This window comes from Artemia franciscana, chromosome 1, assembly GCF_032884065.1.
Source record: "Artemia franciscana chromosome 1, ASM3288406v1, whole genome shotgun sequence".
NCBI classification, from domain to species: Eukaryota; Metazoa; Arthropoda; class Branchiopoda; order Anostraca; family Artemiidae; genus Artemia; species Artemia franciscana.
The window spans coordinates 39,997,252-40,022,336 of NC_088863.1; the positions used below are offsets into that span (position 1 = coordinate 39,997,252).

Consider the following 25,085-nt stretch of genomic DNA (forward strand, 5'->3'; position numbering starts at 1 on the left):
TTTTTTCTCAGGTAACTGACTAAATCGAGCACTCTGGTAACTCCTAACATGGCTACAACGTATGCCAAGACATGTGCAAAATAAAAATCTTGCAACGAAACTTATTAAAACATATGTAATCCAATGTGTAAAGGAAAAACCTCCTCCTATTTCTTAGCTAAAGTTTAACTTTTTCATATCAATGCTTCAAGTATAAATGTTCTTATCCAAGAGTAATGTTATAAAAGTTTTTTTTTTCTTTTTTAAATCACAATGGTTTGAGATCCATGAGTCTTGTTTAGTTTGACTTTACACAGTAAACTGTCAGTTCTAATGTTTTAAAAGGGAATTGGTACATACAATAATTTGGATAACAGATCTTGGACGTCCTAAAGTCAAAATAAACATTTTAATTTGGACATTTTAAAATGCTTTCAGGCAATCATTAGTCATACTTGGACGTCAGGGTTGGGGGAGTAGAAGAGAGGGGATGGGAAAATCGGAAACCTTATTGGCTATCATTCAAAAGTGATAGAATAGTAAGTTGTCTTAACATAGTCTATATACATATAAATAAGTTGTCTGTGTGTTATGTCTGTTACGCCGGATTATATCTTCTATCTATATAAAAATAAGTTGTATGTATTTTTGTGTTGAGGGTTTAAATGTAAAAACTGGGAATTGCATAAATATTTCGAAATATTTTGAAAATAGATTAATGTAATTTGAAAACCTTAAAAAAGATACTTAAAATTATGAGGTTTATTACAAATTGTTGAGGTTTAGCAAGCTTGGCACGTGGATATTTCTCAAACTGTCAATGTTATAGAATGTTACCAAAAAGCAAAACCAGGCTTGGAGTTCAAAGAGAAAGGGCCAAATTAGGAATGTGCAATTTACGTCAACGAAGGCGTGTCGAGGAACTACCAGAGCAACGCGAAACCAGACTTTCTGCTGAAAGAGAAAGTAAAAAAAGAAGGCGTGTCGAGGAATCACAAGAGCAACGTGAAAACAGGCTTGCGGCTTCAAGAGATAATGCTAGATTAGGAATGTGCAATTTACGTCAACGAAGGCGTGTCGAGGAACTACCAGAGCAACGCGAAACCAGACTTGCTGCTAAAAGAGCAAGTGAAAAAAGAAGGCGTGTCGAGGAATCCCAAGAGCAACGTGAAAACAGGCTTGCGGCTTCAAGAGATAATGCCAAAAGAAAGCGTGCCGAGGAATCACAAGAGCAACGTGAAAATTATCGCATGGCATTCAGGTACAGCCCAGTCGATGATTATAGTAGATGTGTTCAAATCGGGACTATGTCTAAAATTTGTCCCTACTGCAAGGCCTTGAAATTTAATGGTGAAACAATGGGAATGTGTTACGCCTCAGGGAAAGTTAAACTTCCTCTACTGGCTGCACCCCCAGAGCCATTGAAGACTTTGCTTCCTGGAACTACGTCAGAATTTAAGTGTTTTTTATCAAACATCAGAAAATATAACTCATGTTTCCAAATGACGTCGTTTGGTGCCCAAATCGAAAATCAAGATCAATGTATGCCTACTTTCAAGGTAAAAGGGCAAATTTATCATAGAGCAGGGTCCCTTCTACCTTTCTCAGGCGAGAATCATAATTTTTTACAATTGTACTTCATCAGTGATAGAAATTCTGAATTGAATACACGTTGCGAAATTTCTACCAACGTTGAAAGGACAATCGTTTCCCAATTGCAACATCTTTTCCACGAAAATAATAATTTAGTGCGTCTCTTCAAAACAGCCATCGATTTGATGCCTACTGATACGCATAAAATTGCTATTTCCGCTGACAAAACGCCTCCTGGCCAACATGTGCGTAGATACAATGCTCGAACTATCGACGAAGTGGCAATCGTTATGGTCGGTGATCAGTTTTTACCTCGAGATATTATTCTTCATAAGCGAAACGCTCAGTTGGTAAGAATTGCTGAAACTCATCGGTGCTACGATGCCCTACAATATCCTATCATTTTTTGGGATGGAGCCGACAGCTATCACTTTAATATTAAATTGATTAATCCAGCCACTAACAAAGAAATGAATAAGAAATGCAGTGCAATGCATTATTATTCCTATAGACTAATGATTCGGCAGGATGAACACAATTATATTTTAAAATGCCGTCAATTGTTTCACCAATGCGTCGTTGATATGTATGCAAAAATTGAATCAGAACGTTTGCTATATATCCGTCTGAATCAGACCAAGCTCCGCTCTGAACAATACATTCATTTGCGAGATGCAGTTGTAAATGACGGTAATACCACAAACGTTGGAAGATTGACGATTTTGCCTTCGTCATATGCTGGCAGTCCCCGTCATATGCATGAATATGCTCAAGATGCTATTGCGTATGTTCGTCTCTATGGTCGTCCAGATTTATTTATTACATTTACATGTAATCAATCTTAGGACGAGATACAGCAGCTTTTACTTCAAGGACAATATGCGGTTCATAGACATGACATTACGGCCCGTGTCTTCCGGCAAAAGTTGAGATCACTGATAAACTACATAGTAAAACTTGAAGTGTTTGGGTCAGTGCGATGCTGGATGTACTCAGTGGAATGGCAAAAACGGGGTTTGCCACACGCACATATACTAATCAGGCTACATAATAAAATTACTTCTAACGAAATTGATGATGTGATTTCCGCTGAAATACCTGATGAAAATGTCGATAAGGGGTTATATGATATTGTTGTAAAAATATGATACATGGACCTTGCCGTGCACTGAACAAAAATTCACCATGCTTGGCCAAAGGAAGGTGCACGAAGCAATATCCTAGACTTTTAGTATCCAACACAATCACTGGCAATGATGGTTACCCACAATATAGAAGAAGATCTACTGAAGATGGCGGTAAAACAGCAATAATAAAAAAGCGTAACGGTACCACCATCGAAGTAGATAACCAGTGGGTTGTTCCATATTCCCCATTATTATCAAAAAAATTTAATGCACACATAAACGTTGAATACTGTAACTCCGTAAAGGCAATTAAATACATATGTAAATAAGTCAACAAAGGCAGTGACATGGCAGTTTTTGGCTTGCAGTCCGAAATCAAAGATATCGACGAAATCGTACAATATCAGGCTGGAAGGTGCATAAGCAGTAATGAAGCTGTTTGGCAAATTCTTTCATTTCCGATACATGAACGTAGTCCAGCTGCTGTTCACTTAGCGGTACATTTACAGAATGGTCAACGTGTTTATTTTTCGGAATCCAACGTGTAACAAAGAGCCCTGAATCCACCGGATACAAAGTTAACTGCTTTCTTTTCGCTATGCAAAAATGATTCTTTAGCAAAAAACTGCTGTATACTGAAGTGCCTTCGTATTACACGTGGAATACTAAAAATAAAGTATTTGAACGTCGAAAACACGGTAAGTCAGTCGACGGCCAACCTACCATCTTCATATATACCACGATAGGAAGACTCTACACCATTCACCCCAATAAACATGAATGCTTCTTTTTACGCCTGCTTTTGGTGAATGTACCCGGTCCAACGTCCTTTGAGTATTTGAGAACTGTAAACGGTACTATACATGACACTTACCGTAGTGCATGCCAAGCTCTGAATTTATTGGAGAATGACCAACACTGGGATAACTGCATAAATGACGCGTGCGAAACGTAAACCCCAAGTCAAATTCGTGCATTGTTTGGCATCATACTAACAACTTGCTCTCCATCAGCTCCTACAGAGTTATGGGAAAAATATAAATCAAAAATGTCCGAAGATATACTCCATCGAAAACGGTTAGAGACGTCAGATATGGCTTTTGGTTTTACATCAGAAATTTATAACTACACTTTAGTTATTATAGAAGATTTGTGCGTATGTATGGCAAACAAACCTCTTCAGGATTTGGGAATGCCTTCACCTAATCGTACCGCTGCTGTTTCGACATGTGTAGAATTGGATCGTGAACAAAGTTACAGTACGAGTGATCTATTGTCTTATGTACAAAATAACATTTCCAAGTTAACGTCGGAACAAAAAGACATTTATGATACGATAATGCATTGTGTCGATAACAACGTTGGAGAAATTTTCTTTTTGGATGTGCCAGGAGGTACTGGTAAAACGTTTGTGGTAAGACTGATTCTGGTATCAATTCGATCAAAAAATGATATAGCATTGGCAATTGCGTCGTCCGGAATAGCCGCAACGTTGCTGCCTGGTGGAAGAACTGCTCATTCCGCTTTGAAATTGCCTCTGAATTTGCATTCTACAGAAACTCCCACGTGCAATATTTCCAAATCATCTGAGATGGGTAAAGTATTGCAGCAATGCAAACTTATTATTTGGGACGAGTGCACAATGGCACACAAAAAATCGCTTGAGGCTCTGGATCAATGTTTGAAAGATTTGCGAGGGAATTCGAAACCCTTTGGCAGCACATTAATATTGCTTGCGGGAGATTTCAGGCAAACATTACCTATAATACCTAGATCAACCCCTGCAGACGAAATGAATGCTTGCCTGGAAAATTCTAATTTATGGGCACACGTAAAAACATTAAAATTAACTACAAATATGCGTGTCCGATTGCAAAATGATGACTTCAATTGCTGGCAATTGGAAACGGAAAGCTCCCAGTAGACTCAATTTCAGGACGTATACAACTACCTGCTGAATTCTGTAATTTAGTGACGTTCAAAAATGAATTGATTGAAAAAGTATTTCCGAATATTCTAAACAATTATAAAAATAATAAATGGCTAAGTGAAAGAGCGATTCTTGCACCCAAAAATATAGACGTCCACGAAATCAACAATATTGTTTTGACCAAGATTCGAGACCAGGCAGTCCTTTACAAGTCAGTCGACACAGTTTTGGAACCAAATGAGGCGGTTAATTATCCATCTGAATTTTTAAATTCCGTGGATCTTTCAGGGTTTCCACCACACGTGCTACAACTAAAAATAGGCGCACCAATAATACTGTTAAGAAATATCTTTGTTAATACTGTTAAGCAAACCCACCAAAGCTTTGCAATGTCACGCGACTTGCCGTAAAAAAAACAATGGAAAACGTAATAGAGGCCACAATCTTGACAGGGCCTTTCGAGGGTGAGGCTGTTCTTATTCCTCGCATTCCCATGATTCCAACGGATCTGCCTTTTCAATTTAAAAGATTGCAATTCCCAATTCGATTAGCATTTGCAATCACCATCAACAAAGCTCAAGGTCAATCATCAGAAAAATGTGGTATAGATCTTAATACTGATTGTTTTTCCCATGGACAATTGTACGTTGCATGTTCGAGGGTCGGTAAACCTGACAATCTATTTATATGCAGCGACAATTGGACAGCGAAGAATGTTGTATATTCGCAAGTTTTACGCAGTTAATTTGTATTGTATCTATCTATCTATCTATCTATATAAAAACGAGTTGTGTGTATGCATGTTTGTTTGTTTGTAAAAAGAGCGTTTGCATATGACGTCATCATTAGTACATAAGGCTTTGTATATGCACAGACAATGGGAAAGCCAAGAATGTTGTATATTCGCAAGTTTTACGTAGTTCAAAACACATATATAAATCTATCTATATTCATAGGTGGTACACAGGGACACAACTACAATGGCGCGTAACTAATATGGTGCGTAACGACTTACGCGCGCGGGGGGGCTTTGGGGGGGGGGGCGAAGCGCCCCCCAACAGCTAGTTCGTTTATATTAATAAAGAAAAGAAAAAGCAAAAGCAAAACATTAATTTTGAAGATTATGTGATCAAAATTCCGTTTATCTGTTTGTTTATTAAAATCTCTGACTACCCGCACACTCATGGGAACACCATTTAACAAACCTTTCGGTTAATTTATATGAGTTTAGGAACAGGCTTGAAAATTGATGAAACTTAATCTGAATGAACGGAAATCCTCCTTATAAAGTCACAAGTGCCGTTAAAATTCTTCTGGTGTATTGGAGAATGAAAGGTATCTGACATTTGACTAGACTTTGTTCAAGGAAAAAGTCTTTCCAAAAACATAAAACCCAACATCCAAATTCTATATATATAAATCCCTCTTTAGTCTCCAAAAATATTTTGTTTAGTGTTATAAAACCTTTCAATTCTGCTTGGAAATTGTTTAAAATGTAAAACTTCTTGCTGTACTTACGGTCTTCTTGCTTTGTTCACAAAAGCCCTCAAGTCTTTCTTTCTCCTCCTCAAGTCTTTGAAGCTCCTGAAATAAAATACACATTTGTTTGTACAAGTCAAATCAAAGTAAAATGAGAAACAAGTCTTTTCATCTTTCCTTCATGAAAAGTATTACCTCAGGGGTCCTAAAGAAAATGAGAATTATTCATGTCTTTCAGGATTTTTTTCTTGTTGGTCTTTAGTTTGAAGAAAGATATAGGCTATGAAAAAAACTAGGGCGTGGAGATTTGGAAAGGAATTACCATTTTAGAAGGTATTTTCTCTTTTGCAGAAAATACCTTTTCTTAGAAAATACCATTATGCAGAAATAAAGCAGAGTAAAAGCTCTACTAAAGGTAAAAGACATGTCTCAGTTTGTATGTTCTGTTGTAGGTGTTTTCCTTCATCTTGTAATGTCAAAGGGTCTTTACTATTTTAGAGGTGCTAAGTTGTGGAAATCATTATATGGGGATATGCTTTGTGTTGTAAGTGAATTTGAAAGGCTGTTGAAAGGCTCTTCTGAGGTTAATGCAAATTATTTTTATTTTTTGTATTTGTTTGAGTACCGTCATCCTTCATATCATGCCGTACAATTTGGAGGGGATTTGGTTAAGTAAAGATTTTTGTTAATAATTGATATTAAATAAATTGATTTAAAAATTTAATTTACAATCTAACCTATAAAATAGAGCATAAAAAACAAGAAATCTGAAAAAAGACACATAGCACCAAGAAATACAAAAAAAAAACGAAACAGGCAAAATCCACTAAATTGTAGGTACGTAAAAAAGCCTGAAAGAAAAGAAAAGGGGAGAAAAAATTACTTTTAATAGAAACTTATAATATAGAATCTTTTCGTTTCATTCAAATATGCTAAAACTGCGTGCCAAGCGTCTTTAATTTACCAGAAACCTAATATTAAATACATTAGGATGCAAAAACTTTTGTAATTTGATCTGTAGCCCAATACTTTTGTTTTTGAATGATAACGGCTCTAAATCGTTCTAAAAAAACAAAAAACAAAAAAAAACAACTTGTTTTACTTACAAGATCCAGGGACGATTTATAAATAAGGTTTTTATCATTTGAAAAGATCAGTGTGATCATTAAAAAAATTAAGGTCCATGACTTAACAGCTTGTGAGAATAACTCATACCTCTTCATATATATGTTTTTGTGTAAAATTTTACTGATTTTGTTTAGATTATTTGGAGCAGAAAAAAATTACCGAATATATTATTTATTTGAGAATCTATATGATATGTCAACTCATTTAATTTACGATAATTTAAATTTATTAAGGGTGGCCAGTAATTAGGCTTTCCTTTCATTAGATGTCTGATGAGAGCTATCTCTTTGGCTCTAAAATCAATAGGAAGGCAACCTGCTAAAGCCGTTATTGTCTCATTTTTAGCAGATTGAAAGGCTTTAGTAACTAAAACCATTGGAATTTGTTGGAACGTAAACGAACTTATTTTATAACCTTATTTTGCTCAGGATTGACAAAATGGTGGATTCAGTTGCAGTTTTGTACAAATTTCCCACGGCAAATGTTTCGAGACCCCCAACGCTTTGGCTTCACATAAAAGTTTTGTTGAAAAGTTTTGTTGCCAGACTGCTTTCACTTCATTTTCAACACGGGGATTCCAAGGTAATTTTCTATCCATAGTTCAGTCAAAGTATCTTACTTTACTACTTATTTGTATTCTATTATTTAAAACCTAAGACTACTTTAGGGGATAGCTTGTTCGTAAAGAGAATAGCTTCGCATTTATTTATGTCAAAATTTAATTTATCATCTTCAACCCATTTTTCATAGTAGTTGCAATATTATTTGGGAGTATAATCCAGGTTTTTCATATCTTCATTAGATATTATTACACATTTATCACCAGTACACGCTTATTCTCAACAGTATCTAAGCAAATCTGATCGAAGCCAAACTTTCACATAAATAGACCAAATATAAACGGGAGATGTATACTGCGGTGTGGGCATGATTTTGGAAAGACACATGTTGTATTTACCAAAATTTTACCTTAAGAAATCGATCAATCAGATAGATAATAAATGAAAAAACGTATTTTTCAACTGAAAGTAGGGAGGAAAATTAAAACTTAAAACAAACAGAAATTGTTACGCATATGAAGGGTGTCGCCCTCGTCAATACCTCACTCTTTGCGCTAAATAGAATAGGCCTTAACGAAAAATGTGGTTCCATCCCACTTTCCAGGGCTATAATGAAAGAAAGGTTGAGATGGCTAGCGTACGCTATGCGGATGAAGGCTGACAGATTACCTAATATTGTCCTTTTCGGTCAACCGTGTAGGGCTAAACGGAAAGCAGGTCGTCCTCGTATGGAGGACAGGACATCATAAAGAAAGATTTAAAGGAAATGGGAACTTCCTGGGAGGGTTTAAAAAATTTTTTTTTGAATAGATTGGGATGGAGAAGGAGCGTGCGTAGCTGTGTTGGCCTCAGGCAGATTGGCACTGCGGTGAGTTGGTAGTAGTAGTAGTAGTTAGGCTAAAGTTCGAATTTTGTCCAAATTCTTTAAGAATGACTCCCGAATCACAAAGTTCGTTTAATTAGAATAAATAGGTCTTTTAAAAGTACTTAAAAAAACTTTAGCGTAAAGAGCAAGGTATTGACGAGGGGGCGACCCCACTTATATATGTAATAATTTCTGTTCGCTTACCCACCCCCACAAGAAAAACTGCCCCTGAAAACGTCTGTATTCTTCCCAATAACCAATGCTATTTATAAACAATGGGCAAAATTCGCAACTTATAGTCCTTCCCCAGGAGATTGTGGGTGGGGGAGGGGGGTTAAATCGTCCTCAAAGAAATAGTTTTATAGGTTTTTCGATTATACTGAGCAAATTAGCTATCTCAAGATTTTGACCGGGTGATTTTGGAGAAAAAATGAGCGTGGAAGCGGGTCTATCTGCTCTTCAATATTTTTGGTCACTCAAAAAGGGCCCCAGAACTTTCGATTTCCGATAAAATGAGCACTCTCCCGATCTTTTACGATGACAGGTTCGATATGATCACCCCTGGGAAAAAAACACGCATCCGTATCCTTTTTGTCTGGCAAAAAATGCAAAATTCCATTTGTTTGTAAATACAAGCCCAAAACCTTAACAGTAGGGTTCTCTGGTATGCTGTATATGTTTTCATAAAATTGGTCACTCCAAATATTTTTGGTCATTTAAGATGGGCACTATAACTTTTGATTTCCGATCAAATGTGCCCTCTCCCGATCTTCTAGGATCACTGGTTTAATATTATCACCCCTGGGGGAGAAAATAAACAACAGCAACAACAAAAAAACAAGTAAACACGCATTCGTTATTTCTTCTGGCAAAACTGCAAAATTGCCCATTTTTGTACATAGGAGCTTGAAACCACTACACTACGGTTTTCATGTATGCTGAATCTGATAGAGTGATATTCATTAAGATCACTGATGTTTTGGGGGTGTTTTTCCCCTTTTCCAAAAATTGGGCAAATTTTCTTAGGCTCGTAACTTTTCATGGGCACCATCAGGAGCGTCCCAAGCCTCATTTTATCGGGGGGGGGGATCCTTCGTAAATGTTACCGAATTACAACCTGATTGATACCAAATTTTCCGCAGAAATAAGGAATATTGCTAAATTTCTGGTGAACCTTTCATCTTAGGTAAAAATTCTACCGAATGCCAAAAAAGTTTGGTGGGGGTCAGTGCACTCCTCCCCAGCCCTCCCACCTCAAGACGCACCTGGGTACCATTAAATTTGATGAGTTTGACATATCTTGAATAAGCATCAAAATTCGATTTTTTTTTTTTTTTATGCATCTTTTGCTATCAAGACTGTTTCTTAGAGTTTTGGTTACAACCGAACTGCATTACCCCTTACTCACAGTTCCTTACCACGAACTGTTTGAAACTTTTAATCAACATAACTAAGGAAACGGACAACCCAGATTTGGTATCTTTTTAAAATTCTGGGGGGTCATACATTGTCAAAAGCAACTTCGATATCAAAGAGTAGAACGAGCGTAAACTTTTTAGTCGTGTATTTTTCTTCCACTATTGTGACGACTTGGCTGAGAGCATCCATCGTTGACTTACTTTTAACAAATCCCAACTGATCTTTAGAAATCTGACAACCGCTATTATTACTTAAATCCTTCAAGATATAAAATTCTTTCGAATATCATTTTAAAGACTGGGATCAAGCTGATGGGTCAAAATGAAGACGGTAAACCGTTGTAAATATCCTTCGCTTTGGAGTTAAGCCTACTATAAATAATACGTGCATTTTTTTCCAATTCTTTGGAAAATACTCGACATTCAAACATGCATCACGAATATTAAGCAAAGTGAAACACATGTTTCACTAATCAAAGTAAAAAAAAAACATGAAAGTTTTTTTTTTTTAATAACTACCTTGAAATTGCCGTCTAAGTGAATAGCATCTATGAAATTTGAGAGGATTAACTCGTTCTTAAAATGTATCGAGGGCTATTGGCAACAATCTATCTCGTTTGTTATCTAACACGGATTTGATTTGTTATCTAACACGGATATTATCTGGTGATATACAAAAGTTTCAGTGAGCCATTGCCAGAAGTAAAACATATGTCGGATAACACTTTCCCCACTTTCTTGGTACGGTTCTGTGTAAATACCATCGTCTTTTATGATTTGAATTTGAGAAAGAAAGAAAAGGCAGTTGGAGCAGATTATATGCATTGTCCGGCCATGATCTAAACTACATTTATCTTTTCGATTATTTTTTTTTATAAGAATCCATAGTGGCTTTTTATTCGTATGTCGGAGAAACTTTTTCAACAATTCTTAAATCCTTACACAAAATGTGTTGTTTAATTTAGTTATATACCTCCTCAAGATGACCTGAAAAATAAAACTTAGCACCATTGCCAAGAAATTCTATACATGCACTTTGACAACCTCGATACTCATACATTCTTTAGATTTAGTTAAACTGTAAGAGCAGAAGTTTTAATCGTAATAGCCCTGAAAGTTTCAACTTAATAACCACAGTCTTTCTTAAGATATTGCTAAGATGTCTTATTGGTAAGCAGGATACACACAGTGCCTTTTGATTTAGTTTTGAAACAACATTAAGTTCTAAAGTAAAATTTAGGCTTTGAAGTTTCTACGACAACTTCTTCTATACGAAGTTCCCTGGTCTGAAAAAAATACATTGTACCCACATCGCTCTTTACTTAGGCAATACTTTTGCGCTGTCTACGATAGATCCTGCATTTAAGAAATGGACAAATTGTATAATTCACATTCTTTGCCTCGAAGGCTGCGGAGGGATCGAATCCCAAGAGGCAAAGGTATTAAATCTCGTGACAATTTTGAATAAAATGGCGGTTTAAGGTTTCTATCAGTGTTAAGTTTGGCGCCCAAATGGGCAAGAGTGGAATGGGGCTGGTTCCCCCCCTCAACATGCCTTTGAAGTTTAAACTTAAAACCCTTAGCCATTTCATAACTATTACTGTTGCGTCCTTTGTCCAACCCCACGTGTATACAGTGTGTTTTTATTTTATTTGACGTCCCCTCAATATTTTCTAAAGGTTCTACCTTAACATCCTTAGCCTTTTTGGAGCTGAGAATCAAAAACGCCCCTTTTTCCCAATTAAATAAAAAAACATTTTTTTTAACTGAAAGTAAGCAGCAACATTAAAACTTGAAACGAACAGAAATTATTCCACATCTGAAAGGGGCTGTCCACTCCTCAACACCCCGCTCTTTACGCTAAAGTCTGACTCTTTTTAACACCTCTACTTTATAAAACCATAAAAAGTTTAGCCTAAAGAGCGGGGCGTTGAGGAGGGGATCTTTCATGCAAGGAATAATTTCTGTTCGTTTTAAGTTTTAGTGTCGCTCCTTACTTTCAGTTAAAAAATCTTGTTTTTTTTTAGTTTAATTTCTGAACGTCTTTGAATTAATGCAGGTTTTGAATTTGGCTCACCGTGTATGAATAATTAAAACGAAATTTGCATATTAATTTTACTTTTTTTTTAACCAATAATAACCTTATATTGTTTAAGAATGCCTCCTGAATCACAAAGGCTGTTTAATTAGAATAATAACCTCTTTTAAAAGTTGAAAAAGAAACTTTAGCGTAAGAGCGAGCTATTGAAGAGAGGCAACTCCCCCTATATACGTAATATTTTCTGTTCGTTTAAGTTTTAATGTTGCTTCTTATTTTCAGTTGAAAAAACTTTTTTTCTTTCATTGCTGATCATTTTCTAAATATCGTCGGGAAATCCATCTCCCCCCCCCCTATGGAAAATTCCCTTCCCCCACGAGAAATTTCTCCATGGAAAGATTCTCCCACGTAACTTAAATTAGCGATATTTGCGGAACTGGTTTTGTAGCAGAACGGCTAAAGTGGTCAAAACTATTATTATGAAAATGAAAGTCACAAGTTGATGAATTCTCAAATGACTGAAATAAATGAAAGAAAAGATCTTTAAAAGATATACATAATAATTTATGCTCGTTTTAAGTTTTGATGTTATTCCTTACTTTCAGTTGGAGAAAAACTTTTTTTTTATTTAATGACAATCACAAGCCGAAGAAATACAATATCTTTGGTTTATTATGACATAAAAATCATAGTTATGAAGCTGCTTAAGATAAAGTTAAATGCTAAAGTTGGCCAGAAAACAACACAAACAAATTATTGCTTATATCGACCATTATTTGACAAAATTCGAACTTTAGCGTAAGAGCGAGGTATTGACGAGGGGGCGAACTTCCTCATATTCGTAATTTGAGGGGGTTTGCCCTATCAACCAATCCCTCACTCTTTACGCTAAATTTCAAATTCTGTTCCAATTCCTTAAGAATGACTCCTGAATGACAAAGGTGGTTTAAATAGAACAATTAGCTCTTTGGAAACTACTAAAAATACTTTAGCATAAAGAGGGAGGTATTGACGAGGGGACGAACACCCTCATATACGTAATAATTTCTGTGCAATTTAAGTTTTAATGTTACTCCTTACCTTCAGTTGAAAAAACTTGTTTTTGTTTAAATTTAATTTCTGATTGTTTTTAAATAGTGCTGGGAAATCCAGCACCCATTTCATGGAAATTATCTTCCCCTTGAAAATTCCTCCATGGAAAGATTCTCCCACTTAACCAGATCCCCCAGACCCCCCATCATAAAAAAATCCCCTGAAAACATCTGTAAACTTACCAATAATCAATACTATATGTAAACAATGGGCAAAGTTGAAAACTTGCAGCCCTTTCTCCGGGGACTGTGGGGGATTAAGTCGTCCTCATGGACAAAGTTATTAAATATTTCGACTATACTGAACAAAATCGATATATCAAAATTTTGATCCGGTAACTTTGAAAAAATATGTGCGTGGGAGGGGGCCTAGTTGACCTTTAATTTTTTTGGTCACTTAAAAAGGGCACTAGAACTTCTAATTTCCATTCCAATGAGCCCTCTCGCGAAATTCTAGGACCACTGGGGCGACCATCCCTGGGGAAAACACACAAAAAAAACACAAACAAATAAACACGCATCCGGGATCTTCCTTCTGGCAAAAAAATACAAAACTTCTACAACAGGGTTCTCGAATTGGCCAAATCTGTTGGTGTGATTTTCATTAAGATTCTATGACTTTAGGGGGTTATTTCCTCCTTTTAAAAAAAGAGACATTTTCATAGGCTCGTAACTTTTGATGAGTAGGACTAAAGTTGATGAAACCTTTTTATTTCAAATCGTCGTACAAATCCTACTCTTTTGATGTATCTATTGGTATCAAATTCCGTTTTTTTTTAGATTTCTTATTACTATTGAACCGGGTCTCTCCTTACTATAGTTCGTTACCACGAACTATTTGATAATAAGAGAAAAGTTGAGATGGCTAGGGCACGGTCTGTGAATGAAGGATTAAAACTTGCCAAAGATTGTCCTTTTCCTTAAACCATCTAGGGCTAAGCGAAAAGCAGGTCGTCCTCAGTTTGGGTGGGAGGATGTCACAAGAAAAGATTTGAGGGAAATGGGAACTTCCTAGGAGGGTGTAAAGAGGGAGGCTTTGAAAAGATTGGGATAAAATATTCAGTAATTAGTCCCACCTAATTCAGGTTTGTTAGGTGTTTACTATTTTTTTTTATTAACTTAAAGTTTTTGGTTTTAAGCTTCTCTTCTTGTGTCATACTTTTCATCTACTTTTTCTTGCTTTTGCATGTTTCCAATTCTTTAGTTTCCATCTATACAAAAGACGCCTAGTTTGGCAAAACAAAAAATTCTAATTTTTTTACGATTTTCTCGTCTTTTCCTCTGCCTTAAACATGCTCCTTTGCTAGAATTTTTCTTCTATTATTTGGTATTACTGGTCATTTGGCTTCTGATTTGAATGTGCATCTTAATTAAAGAATGAAAGATGAAATAAAGCTGACAAGAAATTTGCTTCTACCAGCAAATATTGTATATCATATCTGGTAAGACAATTGCCCCTCCCCTCCTCGGATTGGTGCCCCTAAAATTATGGAAAACTGAAACCATAGCTAAAGCTGCTGGTACAAATCAGTAATTAGGCTGATGATAAAAGTGTTTGGAAATTAAATACCCCAAATAGGGCTGGAAAAGGAGGAAACCCTAAAGAGGCACAATATCGAGCCTAGCTCTTAATTCCCACCGAGTTTAGTTTGGATCTATCGTCTCTTTTGGGAAGACGGGCTAATGACAAAAATTTAGCAGTCGTTTTATCGTTTTGTTATACGAGGAGACTTTAACCAAACCAAGAAGAGTTGGTTATCATCTTATTTGTCTTTAAAACAAGTAGTACACATACCCACCCACTCTTTGGGGGGCATATTGGACCTTATACTCACAAATTGTGATGATTTTGACTCCCCTCCCTTTTCTCTTGGTCCCGTTGGCATGACAGACCACAACACAATTCTTTGGAAAGCAAGAGAGTCTTTACCAATCGGCCATCTGTGAATACGGTCGATGGATTGGCACATATGACTTCCCCGAAGTGTACAATACCGTGCTCTTGGAAACCAAGGTATCCGATTTCAATGCCACGTTATACAGTCAATACTTAAAGATCTTTACAACAAAATCATTTGTTGTTAGTGAATACGACAAACCATGGATATCTCCAGCTATTAAATCACTAATAAAAGAGAGGTCTCGCCTCGAAATCAAATAGTCTGTTTGGTAAAGAAAGCCAAAGCTCACTATGGTCGTGAAACCATGCCCTCCCAATTACTTTCTTCAGACCCCAAAAAGTGGCACAACGCTGTGAAAAAAGTGGTCGGCCAAGCTTTTGACAGCAGTGTAAAGATCAGCAATGATGGTGGGTCCTTAATCAGTGCAGAAGAGGTGAGTGAATTCTTCACCAAGATCTGCACTACCTATCCAACTATTACGGCTCATGAAAATTCCACCATACTTGAAAAATGTGAGCCTGAGGACAACACAATAGTCAGTGAATTAACGTTTACACGGAATTACGGAAGATCAAACCGAATACATCTTCATACCCTGGTGAATTACCTGCCAAACTGCTACGTGAATATTCAGCATTCATAGCATTACCACTGTCCAGTATCATTAACGAGTGTTTTGCTTCTGGCTATTTCCCGTCACAGTGGAAAAGGGCCTATATTAGAATTATTCCAAAAAAGCGCGCCCCTAGTGCATGCGACGATTTCCGCCTGATCTCACTTACACCTTGTTTGGAAAAAGTAACTGAGGCCTTTATACCCAAGTTCCTTCTGAAACAAATTCATGGGCGTATTGATAAATTCCAGTACGGTGGACTCCCCAAGTGTAGTACTACAATCAACCTAGTACGGATGTTTGACTGTGTCCTCCAATGGCTTGAAAAAGGTAGTTGTTTTGTTGACATTTGCGTAGTGGATTTCCGAAAGGCCTTTGACCTAATCCACCACCTGACTGCAGGCATGAATCTCCAGGAAATGGGGGCCAAACGACGCACCCTTGGCCTTGTACTTGATTTCTTAACTGGCTGAAAACAAAAAGTCTTTGCACTCCACGAAAACGATTCGGATTCATCATGGTCAGATACTTCTTGCGGGGCCCCACAAGGCACGAAATTAGCTGGAATAATTTTCCTGGCTGTAATTAATTCCCTGCTTAATCATCACGACGACCGTTACAAGTTTTTAGATAATCTTTCCATAGTGCTCGCTTACCTGGTCGAAAACACAATCATAACAAAGCGGTTGTCAGACCAGTTATTTGATTAGCTAAAGACCAAATGCTCAAGTCATGATCTTACCATTAACGTAGCCAAGTCGAAGATAATTCGTTTCAACCCTCTGAAGCGGAATATAGATATGCCTCTAGTCCCTTTCCCGATTGTGAACGAAATAAAAATCTTGGGAGTAACTTTCACTAGTGACTGTAGTTTCAGTGCCCTTATTAATTTAACCGTCCATAAAGCTAATGCAAGCCTTCAGATACTTACCAAAATGAGGCGTTTTGGGTGTGATACTGAAAGTCTTCTCCATGCGTACATGTGTTATGTTCGCCCGTTGCTCGAGTACGCGTGCCCGGTGTGAGGTCCATCTGCTATCCACACAGCGTACCTATTACGCAACATAGAGTGCGTCCAGAAAAGAGCAACAAGGATTATACTCCGAAACCGTGACATACCCTATGATCAAGCCCTCGCTAATTAAATTTATCTCCACTTAAGGTCCGGCTTGAACACCTTATTCAGCAATTTGGAAAATCCGTCCTAGCCAATAAGAGCCACCGATCAATAGTACCCGAACCAGCCCCTCCCAATAGCCGAACTTGGTTACAAAATAAACTTGTACCCCCTAAAGTACGAACTAGTCGTTACGCCAACTCATTTGTGCCTTTCTTCACATCAATTTTTAATGCTGAGTTGTAGTGTGTGATTTTTGTTTAAATGTATAATTTTTGTGAGAAAACTGAACTTAGCTATGCTACGATAGTTTTTAAACATACCGATCTCTCTCTCTCTCTCTTTCTCTCTCTCTCTCTCTCTCTCTCTCTCTCTCTCTCTCTCTCTCTCTCTCTCTCTCTCTCTCTCCTTTAAAGAAGTCGGATCAAAACAGGACTCAGAAAATGCATTACTATATCGAACTCATTCCCACTACAAAGATGTGATTAAGTCTTATTCCTGAAAAGGCTTTGCTTGGAGATACTCTCTGACTCTACGTCAAGCATTGTTAAAATTTGCCGGCCCTCTCTCTCTCTCTCTTTCTCTCTCTCTCTCTCTCTCTCTCTCTCTCTCTCTCTCTCTCTCTCTCTCTCTCTCTCTGTCTCTCTCTCTCTCTCTCTCTCTCTCTCTCCTTTAAAGAAGTTGGATCAAAACAGGACTCAGAAAATGCATTACTATATCGAACTCATTCCCACTACAAAGATGTGATTAAGTCTTATTCCTGAAAAGGCTTTGCTTGGAGATACTCTCTGACTCTACGTCAAGCATTGTTAAAATTTGCCGGCCAGTTTTGGTAAAGTTCTGATTACAAGAATTAAGAGAATCTGCCACCACCTCCCGCTGCATAAGTCAGACCGTGCCTGGCCACCCAAAAGCCGCACTTAGGACATTAGTTGATGGCAAAATTATAGCAAATGCCCTTTCTCTACTTCATCTGTCTGTTGAATCAGAACCGTTTTGTATTAGTTTATATCTGGCCAAAAGCTTTACATGCATTTCATCTTCAAAGAGTTGAATCAAATGATAACTTAAAAGGCAAAAGAGGGGAAATTGCGCCTCTGATTTGGGACTATGGCAATTGAGAATCCGCGGACACAAAACATCTTCTACGCTAAATGAAGTTCCTTTTCCTGAAAGTAAAAACCTTTTATATCTAAACTGGAACACGTCTTGACCAAATCTCAAAGGTGTCAAAAGAGTTTTACTACATCCTTATCTATGTTTCGGTTTAAAAATTCATTCCAGTGACACCGCTATTAGTTAGGGTAAACACAAAACTCTATTAATTCAAATTCCGTGCAATGTACTTAGTTTTTACTTTATTTTTCCAGAAGCTTAAAGGCCCTTTCCTTGTATTGGGTACCAGGGGAAGATTTGTTGTGCAAAAAAGGGGCATGCTTGGGAAGTACAACCTAGCGTGCATGTACCCAACCGAAAGATTGGCTGCTATGGCTGCAAGATCAGTTGTAAAGATATGTTTTTAACCGCAGTTTGACTTATGAACTAAAAAAAAAAATGCTACGTTATATCAATGGCTAAATTACAAGACCAATAATTTCCTGAGAATTTTGTAAATAGTGATGAGTTGAGGCCGCTTGGTTGTACTAAATCGGTAAATTTAAAAACTTACCTTTATTTCCTTGTCAATGTTGGTGCGGTTTCTGCTTGCCTTTGAATGTTTCTTGCTGAATTTTTTCACCACTGTTGCTGCACGCTGATATGATTCATGGTACTGACGGTATGACTGAACAAATTTTTTCTGTTCGACCTTACGGAAGAAAAAAAAGTTAAAGAAAATCAAATGATCAAAAAATCAAATAGGACAACAAATAAGCTATTCAGATCCCTAAATTATAGCTGATAGAACACAATCTAGGAAACAGAAAACTGAAACGGAGTCAGAACTATAGACCTTTCACTGATCAGAATTTATTCTATAGTGTTGGTTTCATAATTGAGGATGAACGCCAATAACATCATGAGTGAAGCAAGGACACCACAAGCGAGGTTCAAATTTTCCAACGTAAGTGAAATGACAACCATGTCAGCGCGGCCTTGCTGGGCCCAATGTCTTCTTTAATTTGGTATCTTTTTTTTAATAAAGAAAAGGATTGAAACCCATCCAAGCATCATTCCTATAGCAAGAAGAAACACCACAAGTTTATTATAAATAACTATATGCCTACTTAATAAAAATTACCATTTTCAAAAAAGCCCCATCCTTGAACCAGTTTACTTCGATCAACTTTTAAATTTATGAATAAGAATTAGACTATAAATAAACCACCAATGACCACTTCAAATATATATAGCAAAAAGCATAGCAATATTACTTTATATGAAAAAGAAAATCCTTAGTAAACATTTCCGTTTCTGCCCTGCAATAAAGTCACATTAAGATGTCACATAACTTTTATTTGTGGGTAACCTCGAGGCATATAAGTGAGGTTTCATTGACACATAAAAAGACAAATGTAAATTAACTCCTTTCAATAAAACTTATATGTGTATAAAAACTCTTTTGAATAGTATGTTTCTTTAGGTAGAAAACGAGAAATTGAAGGTTATCAAATTTTAAACAAATAATAATAGAAGTGAAATAAACATAAAAGCTCGCATAAGTAAACTAAGAAAATTGAGCTAAATGTATTCTAATGTCTTAAAAATTAATACGAAAGAATTGACATGGTAATCAAAACCTCAAGTTAGTTACTAGTCGTTAGAAATTAAGTTTAATATTGTCACCGTCATTGCTAAGCCGAAAGGACATCTTTCATTATCATAATCAAACAGTTCGTGGTAACGAACTGTAGTAAGGAGCAACCCGGCTCAATAGTAACCAAAACACTAAAAAATGGAATTTTGATACCAATAGCTACATCAAAAGAATGGCATTTTAATACTGATTTTAAATATATAAGTTTATGAGTTGATGAGGGCTGCTTCCTCATCAACACCTCGGTCTTTACGCTAAATTTTTTTACTGTTTTAAAAAATAGAGTTGAGAGAAATTGTCAAACTTTAGCGTAAAGAGCGGGGCGTTGATGAGGAAGCAGCTGTTTTCATATACGAAGTAATTTCTGTTTGTTTTAAGTTTTAATGTCGCTCCTTACTTTCAGTTAAAAAAAAACTTGTTTTTTTATTATTTAATTCTAAAGGAGAATGATAATAAGCTTTGTAAACTCTATTGGAGAGATTTTTGGAGATTTTTATAAGAAAAATTTTGCTAGTAAGTTTTTAAGAACAGCTAAGCAATGTTTCTTCATTTAATTATGCTTAAGTGTATACTTTAGCTATTATGCTTAAACTAGCAATGCACAGATTGTCTGTGATTCTGTTCTCTCCTTGATGCCGTCTGTCTCTGATGCCGGTCTACAAAAGACTGACTAGAAGTCTTGGATTATAGAGGAGATCAGTCAGCTCTGCGTTGAAAAGCGTAATCTCACCAAAAAGTAAGATAGGGAAAGCAGAGGATGACTTGAAAAACTCAAACGGGCTGTAAAGAAAGCCATGCACCTTGCTCACTGTGCCTTTATAAAAGAAAAATATGAAGGGGAAACAAGCCGTATAGGAAGGAAAGAGGGCCAGATGATACTAAGAAAGAAGAGAGACAGGATTGTAAATAACGGAAAATAGAGTCGTATACTTCGAAATGAGGGCCAAATTCGACCAAGAAATCCGAAAAGAACTAAAGGACGTTGGGTGTCGGTAAAGACTATAAAGTCAAAAGGCGTGATAGATGACTTAAAAGAACCAAACAACGTAGGATGGTTACAAAGGACTATAGGAAGTCAAAAGGGGCTGAAGGAACTAGTAAGGGACTATAATTGTCAGAAGGGATCGAGGAAGGTCAAAGAAATAAAAAAAAGTTTAGGAGAAATTAAGTAAAGTCCAAGCGGATTACATAAAGCCAAAATAAACTAAAAAAGTTAGAAAAGACTAGCGGAGTCTTAAGGAGACCAAACGAACTTGGAGGGTAAGAAAGGACTAAAGAAAGTTGAAGGCAGTAAAGGTAAATGAAAGGGACCAAAGGAGCTCAGAAGAAACTAAATCAAGTCGGTAAAACTATGAATAGCGCGCGGAGAACAATGTGCTCGTAGACATCCGGTCACCATTATGTGGGAATGTTTTTTAGTTTATTAACGTAACTTTTCTTTTGTAGTATTTACCATTTGTCACTCTAGTAAAAGCAAGCGTATATAAGGCTGGACTTGATGGATATTTAACCGTGGTTTAAAAAAGAATGTGTCTTCGTCGAAACTCAAAGAAGCAAAATTCCGTTTCTTGACGAAATTTCCATTAGACGAGAAATTTTTCCCACTCAATCGCAAATGCATGTTTCCATACTCTTATATGGATGCATTTCATTGTGATGAAGAAAAAACACTGCCAGGCAAAGAAGCTTTTTACAGTCATTTGATAGAAACGGTGATTCAAGACAAAGACTAAGAATTGGATCATAAAGTTTGTAATAAGTTGAATTGCAGCGAACTATAGAATTACACTCAAACTTATCTCGCCTCAGATTTGCTATGCCTCGCGGATGTTTTCAACAGGGCTTCCACTTTTCGGTTTCAATTTTCCCTATTTTTATATCAATTTTCCCTAAAATTCTTCGTCTTAGGTATGATTTCTCCCTATTTGTCTCCCTAGAAAAAAGAAATATTTTGTCTTAGATTTCCATACAATCTACACGAAAAACGTAACATAGATTCAAAGTGTTATTTTTTACTTTAGATAATGATAAACATAAAATCTTTTACACCATCGAGAGCACATAATAAAGTTCAAGTAAGTGTCATCTCCAGCACTTCATCACCCGTAGTGTTTGCTTTCGTCTTGAAGCCAGCAACAGCTTTTGGTATGCTGACTGTTGATGAAGTTTTATCTTCGTTATTCAACCAGTAACTGACTCGAATAAATAAGACTAGTGTGACATTCTCGAAACTATTTTGGATGTCTGTTTTGATTAATTTCATGAGACTAAACAAACGTTCAGCTGGTACTCCGTTTTTTGGACGCAACACCTTTCTGTTAGAACAGGAAATCTCGCAAATAGTGGCCTTAGAGATTTTGGCTTCAAATTTCTTGCATTCTTTGGTTCAACCAATGCCATAATGTCTAAAATTTCGTCTTCAAACTTGAAACGGTCTTGAATCTGCTTGATTAGGACTATATAATAATTTCGACAAGATCGGTAAAAGAGATCAACATTATCATTGGCTCTCGATCATCTACGAGTTTTTGCATTGGATCGATTGCAGCTATTTCCACATGTGTCTGGTTTAAAGGCAAGGACTCACTTGAAAGGTAAGGATTCAGTTCGGTAAACAAACCAAAACTGCAAATATAGTCTAGTTCCATGAAGTTAGACGCCACATCATTCACAAGTTTGATGACACTTGCCTTTAAGGAATAAAAAAGTGGAAGCTCGGATTGAAAAACTGTGTTGAAATCATTAGAGAGGCCAAAAAAGTAGTCCATAAATTCAAGGTATGGCTTTGTAAACTCGCTTTGTAATGTCGGCAAGATAAGGTCATTGGTTATAGTTGGGTCGTCAAACGTGGTTTCTATGAAATAATGAATAGGAGCAATCCGGTGCTAAATAAGCCTCTTTATGCAGGCCTGAAGGGACATCCAACGGGTCTGTCCTGGTGCAAGAATTGAGAGTGCTTTGCATCAAAGAACTTCTTAAATTTGGCATACTTATATCGCCTAGAAGCACTCCTGGAAAAGTAGGCATAGATATTTCGTGCCTAGTCTTCTAGTGTCTTGGGAAGTGACAAGCATGTATAGGATGAACATAAGCGAATAAGATGGCACGATCATCTCACATTCAAGATATGAGGCACCATGGCTTTCATTAGCGTTGAAGCTGATCTATTGGCTCCTAACATGACTTTAGTAGTATCTGCATTAAATCCAACAATATTTCGCCAGGGAATCGAGTTTTTTTTTAATGACTTGTTTGTTGAAGTTAGTCAGACCCTCGGCTGATCCATCACTACACTTAACCATGTCAAACTGTGCACTTAACCTTTCAGTGAAATCAAACTTTCACTGAAAATCCTTACTTTACCCCAGATTTTCCTGAAAACCCTTACTTTACTCCAGATTTCCTTTTGTCCCTGTATTCAAATAAGCGTCCCTAAAAGAAGTGAATCCTCCCTAAATATGGGTAATCTCCCTACAAGTGGAAGCCCTGGTTTTCTTGGAATTTAGTAACACCCTCTTGGAGTTGTACCAACTGCAGCGTATTTACTGCTTGAGTAAACCTTCTTTAGCGTACAGTATCAGAACGGAAATGATAGAACCCATCGTAATTAGAGTAATTATGAATTAGGACAACTAAACCTTCATAGAAAGAGCTATTTAATGTGGGTTAGTATTCTGCAACAAGCGCTATACAAAATGCAATCCAGATAGCCCTAAAATGCTAGACACGACCTCTGCATCGATGCAATTGTCCTCTATATTCAATGTATAACCGCTTATCCTATTACCAAACACTACACTACAAGAAACATGTCATTCTCCCTCATTTAAACTTGAAGTGGATCATTAAACCACGATTTCGGAGCGGATATTATAGACGAGACAGGAATTTTACATGAAGACCTACATAGAACATTTTATAGAAAAGAAGCTCAAACAACTTCAAAACGAATAGCGAGCTTTATCCAGAATGTTCAAAAATCAATTTTTGGCTAATTTGAAGAGAAAGAATGGAAACGTATAACGTATATTGCGACAATTAGCCTCAACAAACTGCATTGTATGACCTCAGGTTCAAATTATACCATATTCTCGAAAAATGGCGCTAATATGAAAATAAGACGCATCTTTCGCAGGGAAAATACAGCGTCCGATGCTTCAGTTCTTTCGGTATCTAAGAAGATTATGAGGGAACCTTTACTGGTTCGCTTAGCTGCACATTTTGAGAAAGCGGGTGGTACGATATGAACAAAGTTAGGGTACATGGACACACATAGACCTAGTTTAAAGATACACTAAGACAATCTACTAGCAGACTAGACCTCACCCAAATTTCAACTTATCACGAACTTTTCCAGTTGGGATCGAGAAAAGTGTTTCTGCTGGTCAACAGTAAAAATGAAAATAAATTACTTATGTTTAAGAATGAACTTGGCAGCGACTACTTTACTGATTTTTTCCTTGGAGCCCAAAATCCTTCAGTCTCTCTAGCTGTCTCTAAACTGAACAGCGATAGGTCCCACTAGATTAAGAAAGTTTTGACCGCTGGCAAATTTGAGGATGCAATTTTTAGAAGTCATATCCTGAGTAAATATCAATCCGAACAAGAAAGAACAAATACGTTTCATACAGGCATATATATGAAATTATAATAATCATTTACAAATGAAAATTACGATAGAACTTTACAAATATAAGTGCGAAAAGGTACCAGAAGCTGTCATAAATGTAGTTACTTTTGTAGCCACTTTTAGAGACCCAGAAAAAATAAAGCAAATTTGGGAGAATGTTCATTAGTTCCAAAAAAAGGATTATGATTAGTAATCCCTGACTTTATTTTAAGCCTTTACTTTATTTTAAGTTTTTCCAAGTTGATCGTGTTGTCTTTCCATGAAAATTTTCTAAAAAATATTGGTTTTCTTACCTGAATGGCCTTTCCATCCTTTTCCAAATTTGCTTCAAGAGGGACTAGTAGATCCAAGTAAAAGGCTTTCAGCTATAAATAAAAAGTGAGATAACCAAATCCTTAAAAAGGTGTATGCAAGGAAAACAGCAAAATGGCCCCAAATATTTTTTTCTAAAAGTGAAAGCTTGAGAGAAAGCAGTCTTTAGTAACATCGTAAAGATGTTTCAAGGTTGTAATAATTTAATCACTACTGAGTCTTTTATTCATTCACGAAGATTTCACAAATATATGGTTTCACAAGAGTTTGCTTTTCTTATTGGACATTACACGACTAATGAGCAAACGGTTTGTAGTAACAAATTGTAAGTAAATAGTAAGTGATGCTAATAGTAACTGAAACTCAAAACAAAGTTTTGATAGTAATATATCATAGTTCCACCGGCATCTGCAGCCTAGTAAAGAAGCAACCACGGCTCAAGGTAGAAAAAACTTAAAAAACGCATTAAAAAAAAAATAACTAGTGAAAAAGATTGTCATTTGCAGCTGATTCAAAAATGGTGTGGTAACTATTAAATCGATTAGTCTT

General features: G+C 36.6%; 1 protein-coding gene across 3 annotated transcripts in view; it reads right to left on the reverse strand.

The window, feature by feature from the left end:
• LOC136029520 (BAR/IMD domain-containing adapter protein 2-like) overlaps window positions 1-25,085 on the reverse strand; it is a 178,836-nt gene that overhangs the window by 80,595 nt on the left and 73,156 nt on the right. For all 3 annotated transcript variants that reach the window (XM_065707976.1, XM_065707986.1, XM_065707995.1), the window contains exons 5-7: window positions 24,518-24,589; window positions 18,509-18,646; window positions 6,148-6,213 (exon numbers count right to left, since the gene is read on the reverse strand). In XM_065707976.1, the coding sequence (XP_065564048.1) occupies window positions 6,148-6,213; window positions 18,509-18,646; window positions 24,518-24,589 (276 nt within the window). The remainder of the gene's footprint in view (window positions 1-6,147; window positions 6,214-18,508; window positions 18,647-24,517; window positions 24,590-25,085) is intronic.